This window comes from Delphinus delphis, chromosome 5, assembly GCF_949987515.2.
Source record: "Delphinus delphis chromosome 5, mDelDel1.2, whole genome shotgun sequence".
Taxonomy (NCBI): Eukaryota; Metazoa; Chordata; class Mammalia; order Artiodactyla; family Delphinidae; genus Delphinus; species Delphinus delphis.
Window position 1 is genome coordinate 47,914,519 of NC_082687.1, and position 16,256 is coordinate 47,930,774.

The 16,256-nt window shown below is 41.9% G+C and overlaps 1 protein-coding gene across 1 annotated transcript in view; it reads left to right on the top strand.

The window, feature by feature from the left end:
* Positions 1-3,385: 3,385 nt before the first annotated feature.
* The window catches only part of BTC (betacellulin), a 37,693-nt gene continuing 24,822 nt past the window's right edge, over positions 3,386-16,256 (top strand). The window contains exon 1 of the mRNA XM_060011698.1: positions 3,386-3,486. Within this exon, the coding sequence (XP_059867681.1) occupies positions 3,423-3,486 (64 nt within the window). The 5' untranslated portion in view covers positions 3,386-3,422. The remainder of the gene's footprint in view (positions 3,487-16,256) is intronic.

Consider the following 16,256-nt stretch of genomic DNA (forward strand, 5'->3'; position numbering starts at 1 on the left):
CAAAGCCCAATTTGAACAGATTAAAAAAACTCCAGAACCAATTGTACATAGTATACTACTCTGTGGTCCCATATGGAGGAGTGTTGACACTGATGGGAAACTATGACCATGTAGGAAGGGAAGAAGCCACTGTGCCAGGTGTGTCAGGGAGGGATGTCTAGGGCCTGGTTGTACTACAACACTAAAATTATGCCACTTAAGTGCTTGCCTACTTAGTCTACAACTAGGGCCTGCACAAAAGCCCAGGTTTTTTAAAAAATCAGAAGTATCTTTATCAGGTATGTATGAATATGGTCACAGGAAAAGGTCATAACAGAGAGCTGAAACTGATAGATATCACATAGATGATTATATTTGAGATTTACTAAACTTGTATCAATATTAAGCTGCCGTTGAAAAAAGATAGCAAGTCAAACAGATTGAGGCTTACGTATAAAAAATGGATACCTGAAGGACTGAAGAAGAAGGTATGATAAAATACGTAAGAAAAAAAAAGTCACTAATAATCCCCTTTCCCCAGAAAAACTAGGGTGTAAAGCAAAATCACCTGAATACAGCTTTTGAGCATTGATTTTTCACTGGTTTTCCATAGAGGCTAATTTAATAGTTTTAAGAACATTTGAAAACCCTCTATATATACTACTAATTTTTAGTAATCTACAATGCATAATGTTTATCATTACTATAAAAACATTATATTCACCATTCATATTTCTTTTTATTCATCTACTCTTATTGAATTAAATAATGTTATTGACTACTAGGAAATCTTCCTATGCTACTGAATACCTTAAAGTCATAATTTGGAGATTACATGCTGACCTTGAATGGATACATTCTAGAATTTTCCTTTCTACCATCACATGTGTGTCTGTTTAGGTGTTGTGCCCCACAAATAACCACAAGCTTGTTTCGTCCTGTCCAGTGGAGGGGGAGGAGTGTCCCTGCTGGAGGCTGCTCTGTGTGAGAAGAGAAAACATTGATGCTTAAAGGCCTCCAAAGGCATCCACTTAAGCCTCATACCAGGTTCAGGAGGGCTGGTTATATTGGCTTAAAGCTGGCACAGGAAAGACACGATTCAAGCAATCCTTGGCTTGGGGATTCTGGGAATATAAGTTCTACCTTGTGACTCTGTTACAGATTTGACCCATTCATCTCTTAGTAACAGCTCAGTTTATAATCTAAAGCATTGAGACACACCTCAGTTACACGAATGAGGCCTCATGAAAGTCAATTCTTGCCTCCTACTCTTCCAAAGTTAGTGGTTGGAACCCAGATTGGCTTTCCCCCTTAGTGAATGAATTGAGAGAGAAAAAAGAAGGAGGAGGAAGAGAAGAAGGGAGAGAAAGAAGGAAGGAACATAGGCAGTAAGGAGGGTAGGAAGAAAGAAAGGAAAGAGAACGTTGCTTGATCTTGAAGAGCAGTTTGCCTGGGCGCGTGCCAGAGAGAGGAAGGGGACGACCCCGGAGAGACGAGAGCTGAGGAAGACCCGAAAATGAATTATTCCACCTCTTTCTTGCTGAAGATTGAAACTTCGGTGCCAGGAAATTTGGAAGACATATTCTCTGGAGTATTTATTTTACTTCTGGCAGTAAATAAAGCCCTTAGGGAAGGTTATTAATTTATCTGGCTTATTTAATATATTCAAGTACCCTATTTCATACTCCAGTGGCCTGAAACAGTTAATTTACCCTTTGAATGGCATGAATGGTGAACATTTACACCAAGTCTTGGCACTTTACAATATTCGACAAACATCTGGTATTTTTTGCTTAGGTTTGCTTTATTTTTTATTAATATTTATGGAGAAGGAAAATAAAAATAATAATGTTCTGTTGAGGATACCAGGACAGTTGTTGGCTAGGGTGCCGTCTCAGAGTGAAAGATGCCTTCACCTAGGGCCCTGATCCTGAGGGAAGGAGACAATATCAGAAAGGAAAAGGGAAGGATGGAGATGGAAAGGAGGGAGATGATGTCAAATCCCCTTGGCTTCGTGTGCTCTTGCCCTTTTTATCTGGGGTGCAGTAACCACCTATCTCACAACCTTGAACTCTCTAAACCTCATGTCTGTCTTCTCATAGATGCTTTCTGAGCTGTCATGTGGGTGCTAGAATGGGATTCTGGAAATTACCAACTGATTTTTATTCCTCTGGGTATATTGGTTGCCTGGTGCGCTAAAATAACGTGAATTGGTTTTGAAATGAAATGTCACTTGTTGAAGAAAAGCACATAATAATTTGTTTAATTTAAACAATGGGGAGGAAGGGGAAGACATCTGAACTGCATTTCTTATGTAAATGAATGTTTATTGGACTTTCGGATGCTATAGAAATACAACTTCTGTACTGAGGAGGCATGATTACACATATTGATCAAGAAAGAGGAATATAGATCAGTAAGAAAACTGCTGTACGCTTTAGTTATTTTGGAGACAAATCATGTAAGGTAAAACTGGATGCTACTTTCTGTCTTTGAAAGCTGTGCGGATGCCTTTGTGTTCCAGGAAATGCTTGGTGCAGAACCATCAGATTCCACGTCTCCTCAAAGAAGAGATGTGTTGAGGTAGAGATGGTGCTTGGGAAGCCCCAGGCAAAAAGGATTCTCCTTATTCTTATAGATCCAACAGAGTTGATGAATTAAATAAATAAATGAAAATACAATGGATAGACGAGTAAATGGAGAAATAAAAAAATATAAGTGACATCCTTAAAGTAGCTCTTGGTGAGCCCACACTCCCAGATATTCAACAAATTACGTATGGAAAAGAGAAGCTTGGAAATTGTCAAATGCCTGAGGTTAACCACAGTGAGTGTTGGCTCTGGTCCCTCCAGGACACCAGCAATTGGCTGAAATAAGGGGAGCTGGAATTCCAGAGCAGTCCGAGTCTGCCGTTCTCGCTCAGTGGGCTCGGGGAGGGAGTTTAGAGCCGGCTTGCTCCACGGCGGCCCGCAGGCCCCGCACCTCGGGCCCCTCCACGTGCTCTCTCTCCGCTCCCTCCCCACCTCCTCGACTCCCCAAGGGGAGGGAAATGAACCTTCAGGTGCGACCCAGCAGGGGGCGTGGGTGAGCTGACCCGAGGGGAGCCCGCAAGTGTCCCGTTGTGTGGGTGTGGGGTCACTTGGGTGGGAACGGCGTGGAGGCCACCACGACGAAGTCCTGCGCCTCGTCGATGGGGTGTGTGCAGAAAGAGCGCGGATAAATAGGAGGCTCCCTCTTCCCGGCGACACTCGCGTAGCCGGTCGGCCGCCCGCCCGGGGTGTCCGCCCGCCCGGTAGCCGGGTGGCAGCCTGGGGAGTAGTTTTGCTTCCTGCTAGCTCCGGGATTCGTTTCCAGGCACCCCGTCGGGCGCCCGTGGCCGGGAAGGGGGCGCAGGAGGAGGCGGGAGACTCGTCTCGGGGCTGCTAGGCCCGGCAGCGGGGTTGATGGCCCGGGACGTCCCGGGCAGCGACGCCAGCTCCCTGCCACTGCTCCTGGCCCTCGCCCTGGGTAAGTGGTCGCTGGAGACCCAGGAGGAAAGTCTAGGGTGGAGTCGCAGGGAGGGCGAGCCTTCCGCGCTGGCATTTGGACCCGAGGGGGCCCTGGGGTTGGCAGGGGCGGGTCGAAGAACTTGGACGACTGGGGTAGCACGAGGTTAAGAATCCGGCACTTGGGCACCTGGGGCTGCACCTGTTGCGGCGGCCCTGGGCTCAGGGGGCGGTCCGAGGGCGGAAGGGATCCCGTGGGCGGGCGCAGAGCGGAGGGCCTGGGCGCCGGTGCTCTTGGGCGTTGCGGCGCGGTGCCCGCGAGCGAGGAGGTGTGGCAGGTGGAGGATTTTGGGAAATCCACCAAAGTGGGAGCCTGGGAGACTAGACCGAAAAGACATCCCCTGGGAAGAAGAGGAAAGGGAACTCCCTGGCTTGAGATGCGGGCCTCCGGGAGTGCGGAGCAGGGTGGAGAGCAGTTTGCCTGGGCGCGTGCCAGGGAGAGGAAGGGGACGACCCCGGAGAGTCGAGAGCTGAGGAAGGCCCGAAAATGAATTATTCCACCCCTTTCTTGCTGGCAAAGTTGAGAGGGGCAGGAGGAGGGAGAAAAGATTCAACTTTTGAGACCTGGATCTCCTGTTCCTGATAGGGAAACAAAAGGAAAGGGAGATGACATATTTTTACTGAGGGCAGTATTGATGAAACACATAGCTGCTTTACTTGGAGTATATTATTTCCTGTTTTAAGGAGAAGTTGCAGAGAGAAAACTTTTCTTCACTTCGAAGGTGAAACTGGGGTGGTTAGGTTAAGGACTACTGGGTGTGGTCAGTCATCTGGTGTGAGGGGACAGTGGCTAGTGGGAGAAGTGGTAGGATGCCCGGCCCTCCCGGAGGCTCTCCTCACCTCCTTGGGAGTCAGTGCTGGCAGAGAAAGAGCTGGAACTTCGGATGCTGGGGCAAGTTTATACTGCTGGAAGCAGTGTTCCCCTCACTCTCTAGTATGGGAAGGTAGCAGGTAGATACTTAAGTGGGAAAATCCTACTACCGCAAGACATCCCCTCTGCATCATGATCATTTGTGTGGGGTGCAGGCAGAGGGAAGGGAAACTGGCAATATTTTGTAGTCCTAGCTGGGATGAGGGGTAGGGACATCTGGGCTTGGGGCATCAATGCGAGAGGAGGGGCGTCTCCACAGCTGAAGTGTCTATGTGATGAGGACACTACCTTCCAGCCTGGAAAGGGCCAGTCTTTCTCTTATGGAGGAAAAGAGGTGGGATCTAAATGGAAACCTCCATTTGGCTGTGTCCTTGGAATAAGAGAGGTGCCTTAAACGTGTCATGACCTTGGTCAGAAGTGGATCAGACTTAGATCATGGTTAGAGAGAAAGGACTGATTTACAAACCCCGCAGAGGAAGAGGTCAGAAAGAGTTTGGAGTGATGTGGAGCCTGAAGAAGGACAATGGGCCTGAGAGTTAGGCCTAGAGACAGGGCTATGCTTTGCCAGCATCTCTTGGATGAAGCTGGCATTCTCTTCCTCCATTTTATCTGGTCTGTCCTACTGTCAAAGTGTTTACTGAAAATCTGCTACAGTCAGCAAGATGCTAGAGTATATGGGAATGGGGGTGGGAGGAGGGCTCAAGAGAGTCCTAAGACATGATTCTTGCCCTAAAAGATGTTACGTTGATGTTGGGAATGCAGGACTAACAGATATGAAACAATAGGAGAAAAAGTCATGAAACCGGCGAAAGGAGAGCTCAACAGGGAGGGATGGAGCAGTGGGGAGATTGCATGGAGGACCTGAGTGGGTAGGATTGAAACTTGGCAGGATTTGAAATATCCGTAGTAGGGGAGAGAGGGAGACGAAAGGCAGTAAAAGCATTTAGTAAAGGGTTGGTGATGGGAATGAGATTAATTTCCTGGGGAGACAGGCAGTCAGCCTGCCAGAAAGTAGAACTGAGGAGAGGCAGACAAATTATGAAGAGCCAAAAAAGCCAGGTTAAAATATTTTGATATAAATCAATAAACAGTTAATCACACACCATCATAGGCCTTGAATACAGAGTGATATAATACAAGCAATGATTTGAGGAGATAAACCTGGCAGTGGGGTGCAGTGTGGGAGGAGGGGAGAGGGCCAGAGGACCTGATTGTCTCAGGTATAATCCAGGCACAAGCTAATACAGGACAAGATTAGGGTGATGTACCAGCAGAAGTGTTATGGTAGAAGTGACTATTTCAGGTTGATGGACATTCTTCCCTATTTACCATCACACGGTACTTTATTTTTTTCTCAAAACTTGTCAAAAGGCAGAAACGAAAAAAAACAAAACAGAATTGTAACCCAGTGCTGTTGTAACGCAGGGTAACCTAAGTGTGCAACTGCCTTGTTGAATGTTTGGTTTAGGGAATTGAATTCAGTCTCTAGACTCCCTAAGAGGCTCCACTCCTTGCAAAATGCCAAAGGATGTAATTTGTTGACCTCAGTGTTTCCATTAAATGGTCCTATTTACTTTTAAGTCTCATTCCTAATTTAAGTCACATGTTATCTTATTTACTTCTTGAAAAGAATGTGAGCAACGGCTGTGTGATGTTCTAGGTGTGTGTGCGCGTGCGTGTGTATGTATGTCACAGTGAAAGTGCCTTGAGAGCTGGTACGGAGCAGACGTTGAGACCTGGTTCCAGCTTCTGCCATTCTGTGACTTGAGATGTCTGTAAGTTACAATTCTCTGGGCATTGTTTTTCTCATTTATAAAATAAACGAGTTGCTTTAGATGAGACTAAGGTGCTTACCAACTTGACATTCTGCTGATCTTTAATGAACATTTCTACTGGGAATTTAAGAGAAAATTTTTTTACAATAATATTTAACTTCCATTTACTTGTAATGGGTCTTTGTTTCCTGTAAACTTTACCTTAACAAAGAGAACCATGGATGCTTGCTTGTTTGATAAATACGGTAAAGGGGCAATAAATTTGTTTAAAGTTTTTTTTTTAATCTTGAAGAAATTGGACTCCCTATTTATTCTGTTTTTAAATTTCTCCCTCTCATCCAATTGCTATAACAAACTAAAGCTAAAATCATAACTAGTGAAAAAGGGAAAAAAATGTTTCTTTTTAAAAAAATGAGTGAGTTTTAAGGTCAAAAATATGTTCTCCTCCTTATTAAAATCCAAACCATTAATATATGTAAGTTGGTTTTTTAAGTTCTTCTTGAGAATATGAATGTATTCATGATGTAATATCTAGGTTTCAAGTTGTAAAGCAAGTAGGCGGCAGCAGGTAAAATTCTCATTGTACAAAGGAAGTAGCTGAAGCCCCACACAGTGAAGATTTTAGAATGTGCCTCTTCAGATATGCTTTGGGGCTTAGAAGAGCATTAGGAGTTTTTTTCCTCTTCAAAAATCCCAGGTTTCGCAGGCCACACTTGCATATTAACAAGTGTTACAAATCAAATTTTGCTATTGCTCCATTCTCAGTTGTTGTGTGGAAATTCCCAAATAATTCTGCAAGAAAGATCCCAGTAATGCAGACAAGCTTTGTAGTGCCCACTGAAGGTGGCCCTGCTGAGGCTTGGCCTGCAGATATCTGTGCTGAGGTCAAAGGTGCCCAGGACAGAGAGTGCATGTGTCTGTCCACACCCCTGGCACTGCCCCATCTCTGTTGAGACTGCTCACCCCAGTACCCTGTGCTCCTGAAATCCATGGAGAGCCCAGTGGGAAAGCCTCATCTTGTTTTTTTCTCACCCTCTAATAGTAATCAACTCATGAATGTCACTAGGAGGCTGAGGGGACAGTCAGAGAAACAGCACCAAACTGTTGTCCGGGTCACTCTTCTAATCCATGAACCATGCTTGTCAACTTCTCCTCTAGAATTAGTGTCTTCCCAAGAGGGTCCAAATAAGCCAGAATCTGGGCTGCATGCAGTTTAGGCTTAAGCCACGATCCTGATACACTTCTAAAACTGCACACGAACCCCTGGATCCACAAAGAATCCATATTCCAGTTGGTCAAGAGTCCGCCAAAGTAAAATTCAAGAGGAAAGTCATCTGATTAAAACGACTATGCTTTGTACTGCTAATGATGCAGTTTGCCCAGCCATATCTGTGTCTTAAAAGAGGAATCTTGGAAGCCCAAATGAATCTATAATTGCTAGATTTTAAAGAAATGAGGAGATTTTTTAGATCGTTGGAGAGAGATTGGGTATTTAATCTTAATTTACATCAGTTAGGTAGTAACCTACTTCGATTATCAGCAAGATCAAGTCAAATAGCGAAGAAGTACTTTTATTCATTCTTTACATTTTTTTGAGGATATGTAGTATATTATTTACCTGACCTGTAGACCAGAAGCACTGATTCCGAAACAGTGACAAAATGTATAACAATGTTTGTGTTCAGCCTTCTTATTTCAAAGTGTCTCTGTTGGTTGTATAACAGGATGAGTTACTAATATAGCATTTCTCTCTTTGCAACACCATGGATTTACTCATTCCATTAGCCTTATGTTTGAGATGTTGAGATGTATAAAGAGTTCCTGGCACATAGTGGGAGCTGAAAACATATTAGTTAATTGAATGAGTGAATGCAAGTGACTGTTTGTGACAATGCCCAGGCATTAAAGGGACAGTAGGTTCAGTAAAGAAAACAGTTCTATTTCTTGTTGGCAAAACATGCCCACTGCTCAGAGATGATGTAGAAGGACGTGTTTCTTCATCTCTTCTTACTTGGGACTTGCTTCCCATCTTGATAGAGATCCTTTCACAGACGGACTTTTGTTTGGCAAGTAGTAAGTCTACTTCTGTTTCTCATGTTCGGTAATGCTACCTATCTCTCGTATATTTGGTTCATATATTTGGTTCTCCCCCATATTTGAATGGCGGAGACAGTGGGCGATAGGACACTAAAGTATAGTACAATGACATAACACTGTATTTAAGAGGAACCCAGTTCTCCTGACTTATTTTAAAAGCATTTAAGTTCATTCTAGCAGTCTCCTACCATCTTTGCATTCTCTGCTGCCTACTCATGCATCTGTGGCACCCCAGGCACTGGCTATACCTCATGTTCTTGGACGCTTGGCTCTTCATCCCAGCCAGGAAACCTGCCTACTCATATCCCAGGCCCAGGCCATCCCAGCTGGTAGTGAACAGTTGGCATTGATCAGACCAGGTGTTTTCCTTTGGTCTGTGCCTAGAATCACTTTGGCCATCCTACTCTGACCCTGTCCTTAAATGAACCTGAATCTGTGGGTGACTCCTGCACTTTCCTGGGCTGCTTGCAACACTATGACACTTAGGGCACGCTCCTTAGGGCAAATGGAGAGAGGTGACCTTGCTTTACATTCCCCCTGATTGGACCTGTAGGCCTATTCCTGAGGAGTAAAAAGAGCATATCCTGCATCAACGTGATGTTGTAGTCAAGAGTGTAGACTCTGAGCCAGACCATCTAGGCATGACTCCCCTGTTGCTGTGATTTACCCACTCCTTAATCTTGGACAAATCTCTTAAACCCTCTTGGCCTCAGTTCCTTCATCTGTAAAAGCTGACAGCAATAGAACCAAGACTATTATGTGGACTAAGTGAGTTACTACATAAAGCACTTAAACTGTGTCTGGATCATAGTTAAGTTCTGGATTAACATGAGCTGTTATAATGGATAATTGGAAAGCACAGAAGAAATCATTAATTTAAAAAATTTGGATTTTTAAATTCTGGGTACTTCTGAAATGTAATCAGTGTCTACCAACTGGTGGAAAAACTTCACCTTGCCTTTATCTCTCCAATTCCAGCTCCCACTAGTTATGAAATAGGCAATAGATAAAAATTCTCAAGAGTTCTCTTTTGGCTGGCTTTGATAGGAAGGAACAAATGTAAGAAATGCCACTGCAAAAGCAAAGTGCTTATCTGTTTCTTAAAAAAAAGGTCTATAGATTCTTCTTCAACTGCCAATTTTGATCCTAGTTTTATGCAGTGAAAAGCTTTCCAGCACTTTCCTGACATTGATACCCAAACCCAACATCTTAAGGTGAATCAGATAAAAAGTGAGCCTTCACTAGCAGAGAAAAATGAAATATTTACAAGATAATTTTAATACTTTTAATCTCATCAAAATGGGGTTGTCTCATTTATTGGGGTTATGCAAATAATTGTCTTAACTAAAAAGAAATAAATTGTCATTTTGGAAGAATGAATGATGATGCAATGTCAAAGTTAATTTCTAAATGTCAGACAAATGGAAAATAAGTTGTTTTAGAAAAGTTGTCTAATGACAAAATAATTTTGTTTAGATTTTAAGGAGCAGACAACCATGCATAAATATTCAGTTTTTCCATAATAACTGTCTTGTAACATTGAGAAAGTTACTTAATCTCCCTGTGCTGCATTTTCTTATGTATAGAATGATAATAATGATAATAGTACCTATCATCTAGGGACACAGGAGTGTTTTGAGCATAAAATGGGATAATGCAGGAAAAGATTTTAGTAGAATAGTTGGCTAGAAAATGCTCAATATTTATGAATATTCTTAACTTTGTGAATATGTAGATAACTTTGAAAGTATTTCATAGGTATGTCTAAAAAGGAGAAATAGAATCATTGTGTTCATTTAAGCCAGCTGGAGTGTGTTTGTACTTTGATCAAAGGAAATTGCTGTAATATTCACCACTGGAAGCAAGCAAAGGAAAAAAAAAAAATAGAAATCTGCCCCCATCATAACCATGCTTTCAACAGTTCTTTAAACAGTTCCATTAGAATGTAAGTACCACGATGGCAGGGATTTTTGTCTGATTTGTTCACAGCTATATTCCCAGTGCCTAGAGGATTATTGTGCATAGTAGGTGCTCAATATATATTTGTTCAAAGAATAAATCTGGGGCTTCCCTGGTGGCGCAGTGGTTGAGAGTCCGCCTGCCGATGCAGGGGACACGGGTTCGTGCCCCAGTCCGGGAGGATCCCACATGCCGCGGAGTGGCTGGGCCCGTGAGCCATGGCCGCTGAGCCTGCGCGTCCGGAGCCTGTGCTCTGCAACGGGAGAGGCCACAACAGTGAGAGGCCCACGTACCTCAAAAAAAAAAAGAATAAATCTGAATGCACACAGCCCAGGAAGTTCTCCTAGACCCGTAGCTTCTCATAGCGCATCGCAAAGATCTTGACGTAAACCTTGTAATTTCAGCATGTGCCCATGCGCATGCTTTCCTAGCTGCCACAATCAGAAACTAGAACTGTTTTCCAGCATCTGTTTATATTCCATCTTTAATGTCTTCGAATTTGCTAACAATGACTTATTTTAGACAGTTCCTCACTGAGATGGCGGCTGTACCTCCTATTCCGGAGTAGGCTGACCTGATAGAATGAGATTTGCTCATGACATTGAGATATTGACTACCACCATCGGCAAAACGGCAACTTATCCAAAAGCAAGAATTTATCCCGAACCACTGTGGCATAGTGTTGGGTCGGTTGTTGGGAAGTACAGTCTTTATTTCTAAAACATGTAATAATGAGGAAGACATAGCTAAGTATTTGTACTATTTTAAAGTGTGTCTAATACTATTATAAAGTGTGTCTAATACTGTGTTTAGCATTAAGGAGAGCTGTCCAAGTCACTGTCTCTCCAAAAAGAGTTTGTATTATATTGGGTATAAATGTTCATCAGAAATGAAACATCGTATAGTAAGTAGTTCAATACTTAACGGAGTTTAAATTACCTAGTACAGACTAAACATCTCAGAGAAGGAGAATTTATTATGGGCTGAAGTGATTGTGAAAAAGATATCACCAAGGAAACAGGGAACTGAGTTAGTTTTTCCACGATGGTGGTAGAGGAAAAAAAATGGGAGAAAAATTAGAAGGTGGATAAATTAATTACTTTTTTTCTTTTTTTGGTGAAGCAGAGAGTGAGCAGACTCAAAGCATAGAACAAAGAGTTGATTTTGTGTGGTATTGAGGGAAATATTGACTGGATAAGGACTTGTTTTTCAGAATGAGGACATTAGGCAGGATTCTGAAATTTTAAAATTTTTTATTTTTTTTGCCGATGAGTGTCCTGGTTGTCATGCCTTCGGCTCTTTGGTCCTGAAGCGTTTGCTGGAGAAAACAACTCATCCCTGGACACCAACACCCCTATCCCACAGGCAGCGTAACCTACACCCTCCCCCAGGATCCTGAATTCTTAAAGCAGTGACGTCTTTGCCGGATTTCCTAGGAATTGGAGCTAGGAGGTTTTCTAATTTACATAAATGTATGCTTTTAATTATATGTCAAGACCTTATTTTAAAATATTATATGGTCTCCTACCTGAGGAGCCTGTTTTAATTCTGTGGAAATGTCTAGACTCCATTTTTACTGGAGGCCCTATAGCTTGGTGAAGAGCTAAGTACAGATCAGAGGCTGGCCTGAGTGGTTTGCTTCAAGGTTCCTAACCATGTACTGCTAGGTTTTCTAAGGCTGGAGGTGGCTCATAACCAGGGGGTAGCCCCACACCCATCTTAGAGTAGCAGTGTCACCTGGAGAAAGAGACTTATCCAAGAGGCCAGATTCAGGGAACTGGCTCATGACCACATAACACTTAGAGAGAGACGAAACTAAATGGGAATGAACTTTATTTTTCTCACAGAAGACCTCACTTTATTCTATGACAGCTCCATTCTCTACCATTAAGGGCATCATTTTGTCCCTAACTCATGTTAGAAGGACTCCTTCTCGGGAGTGCAATAATAATGGTTAATGGGTAGCTACTGTGATATTTTCAATAGGGGAATTATACAGGGAGTGCAGTGGTTTTAAGATTGGTTTTACCTAGCCCAGAAAGCCTGGACCAGGCAATGGAGAGCAAGGAATAAATTCAATAAATATTTCTAAGCAACAATTTATATGAATGACTTGTCTAAGTAACAAAAAAAGTATTAAAGCTGTTTCCAACACTGTTAACCTGGGAGAGAACAAGAATTTATGGTACCATATGTGAAAGAGAACTTCCTTTTTCTGGTGAGGATGTGAACTGCTTTTGAGACATTCAAAAGTCTTATAAGCATTTGGAAATATGGACGTTGACTTCAAATTAGAGCAGTGGACCCCAGGTCTGATTGTTCTTCCAAGAAAAGCAAAAAGTACAGATTATTAGGCCTCTCCCCAGACCTACTAAAGTCTGGTTGACATGTCCCTGTGAATCTAAATTTTTAAAGACTTTTCAGGAGAAGAAACAAATTTTCCTTCTGGAATAACTACAAATAATAGAGGTGGATACTCCCCCCTCTAAGAGGTAGAGCTTAAGTCCTTGACCTCGTTGAGTGTAGGCTGGATTTGGTGACTTGCTTCCAGAGAATAGAGTATGAAAAGGAAAAAAAATAAATAACCTTACAGTGTAAAAATCCCTTAACCAAGTGGTCAGGGTAAATGTCATCAAAGATGCCAAATTCCTAAGAGTTTTGACACATGAAAAGGACATTAATGGAAAATTGATGAAGTCAGAATGTAGTCTTGAGTTTAGTCAATAGTAATCTACCAATGCTGGTTCTTAATTTTGATAAATGTACCACGGTAGTGAAAGATGATAATATTAGAGGAAATGAAAGTGGGTGAGGGGTGCACAGGAATGCTGTGTACTTTGCAACTTTTCTGTAAATCTAAAATTATTACAAAATTAAAAAAATATTACAAAAAAGACTCTACAGGAAATTTTAATGGCCACCCAGTTTGGACAATCATCTGGTTAGAAAATAGGGCTGAAAATATAAATGAATCATTTAGCTGATTATAATTTCAGGCTCAAGCACAGTGCCTAGCACACAGTAAACCCTCACTACATATTTGTTCCAACACTAAGTCTATGGGTATTTCGTGAGATCAAATGACATTATAAAAAAGAAGACCAAGGCAACATCATAGATAGAAAGTAGAATGGTGGTTGCCAGGGATTGGGGGAGCGGGAAATGGGGAGTTAGTGGGTATGGAGTTTCAGTTTTGTGAGATAAAAAGAATTCTGGAGATCAGGTGGTTATGGTTGTACAACAATATAAATGTACTTAATATCATTGAACGGTATATTTATAAATGATTAAGATAGTAAGTTTTATGTTGTATATATTTTACCACAATAAAAATGATCAGAAGAAAAAGAGGACTGAAAGTAGAGTGTTGATGACACCCATATATGGTGTAGGTGTCAGAAAAGTAACTGGCAGAGTTGAGTGAAAAGGGAAGGATAAGTCAAGAAGCCAAGAGGAGGGTGATTTTTAGATGGAAGATTTGGGAAGTTCAACCATATCAAATACTGTGGAGATGGACGAGGCTGAGGCTCCAGAGGAGGTCACTGGTGAGTGAGCTCTGAGGAAATCATTGATGCTCTGGAAAGACAAGAGACAGGAGATTGATGGGGAAGCCAAAGACACACACACACGCACACACACGCGCGCACACACACACACATAACTGAAAGGATAGAAGGATAGAGGTCAGGGTGGTGGGTAGAAAAGAGAAAGTTTTGGTTATGAGAGTCAATTTCAAATCGTTGAAAAGGTGACCCAGCAAAGGTTTCCTCTGTGTAGTTCAGAGTATACAACTTGGATTAATGAACTAACATTCCTGGAAGACAGCTCTCACATTAATTTAGGAAATTTTCTCCCAAGTAGAGCTCTGAAAAACTGGAATCAGCTGCCTTGGGATGCGGTGATCTTCCCGTGCCTGGGCATGTCCGTGGTCTGGATTGCATTCACGGGAAGCTGTGTAGAGGTGATTCCTAGGTGAGGCAGGAGTTGGACCAAATGACCACCAAAGGTTCTTATGACTCCATGAATTATAGACGCTACTATAATGTTATTTAACTTTGGGGGTACTTTGGAGGTTGGTACTGTCAGCTGACTTCTCTGCAAGGAGAAGACGCAGGACAGATGGAGACCTGGGGAGCTAATGGTAAAGACTTTTGAAAAAGAAAATCACTTGAGTGACTTCACTCCCACCTGGCCCAAACTGTATTCCACCATGTCTTTTCCTGAATAGAAATATCAAGGTTAACATCACCGATAATGCCATGTAGATATCATGTACCCCTCATATGATGTGATGAGAGGACATCTTGGGATATAGTATCAATCCCTTGCCCCAGGCTCAGTTTTTGCCTTAAAGATGCTGCACTCTTTATATTTTACCAACTATTAAGATAATAGTTATGACCTGGGATCCTGTTGTGATGGGGAAAAACCCTAGCATAACTATAATTGATTAATTATTTTGCAAAAATTTCAAATGTTATTATTTCAGGAGACAAATTTCTAACATTGCAAATTTCTAACATCCTGTGATAGGAAACTTCTGTGAGAAGATTCTCTACTTGTTTTTAGATAAATGATAATTATCCTGTAATAGAGGGTAAGAAGAACAAAATGTGATTTAGATGCCAGGTGAAACGATACACTTTCCATTTGCCTTCGCAGAAGGGTAGCAAAAGAAATGCACCCCGTTCTTTCTTAACGATTTCTACCCAACAGCATTCACCACTATTAAATACTTCTTGATTTCTAGATTAGTCAGCTGCTTTATTCAGGATGTGGTGAACAGACATTGAAGTTTCAACTGGAAACGTGGTGTGACTGTTTCTTAATGAGTCATTTTCATAGGTCACACAAGAAAAATCAGTTGAATTATTTCACAGTCACACCACACACATCAAGAAGGCCCTTGTTTCTTTTTTTTTTTTAAACCTTTATTGGAGTATAATTGCTTTACAATGGTGTGCTAGTTTCTGCTTTATAACAAAGTGAATCAGTTATACATATACATATGTTCCCATATCTCTTCCCTCTTGCGTCTCCCTCCCTCCCACTCTCCCTATCCCACCCCTCTAGGTGGTCACAAAGCACCGAGCTGATCTCCCAGGCCCTTGTTTCTTGATACTTCTCTGTATAATTCTTCACTCCAGCTGGACATCTTTACTTTGTCCCCCAAAACACACTCAGCTCATTTCTACGTCATTGCCTTCGGTCCAGTTTAGTTTCCAACTTCTTTTGTGAAAGTTTTCCCTATAATTTCTTAAGCTTAACATTGCCTCTTTTTGGAATTCTATTAGGATTTATTTCCTTTATACCTGGCAATTATACTGTCTGATATTGATTGATTGATGTTTCTGGTCTCTGCAAATGGTTTGATCAATAAAGATAATAATGGGTTAAAGTTAAGTTGGCTTGAGTTATCCTAACTCATTTTAAGGGCCTAAATTCTGGGGCTTTTTCAGGTTGGGAGAGCATCTACTCTGACACCCTATGTTCTTTTCTTTACCATTATTAAAGCTTGATGACTGTTTCCTCATGGGTCAGAGGCTGTGTTATCGCTGGATCCAGAAGCCAACTCCACTATTCCTCCTCACTTTGCACTCAGATAATCCTCCTTGATAACAAATTGTTCTTTTTCCATGGTTCCTTTTGCCTCCTCTCTTTGAACTATTATGGAAATTCAGTGATCCCAGAGCTTTTCATTTAAAGTGCTACAATGTCTGACTGTCTGGTCCGGCCTTATCATAAAGGGATAGAATTCAAAACGTCAAGTTTTGACAACTGATGGTTTCTAAGAAACTAGCTCTAGGTTGCTATAGGGTTCCCATTCAATTTAGTCATTGTTGTCACAGATTTAATAACGGTCATGGCAAAAATAAAATGGTGGATTTACTGGCAAAGGCATTATCGTGGTGTTGACAACTTTCAGATATGTGAGTTAATTTATGCATGACAGGTTGTTAAATTACTTCCCTCTCTGGGCTTTAAAAATATAAGAGTGTGGAGTTCTTTTATGAGTTAAAAAAATGTTAT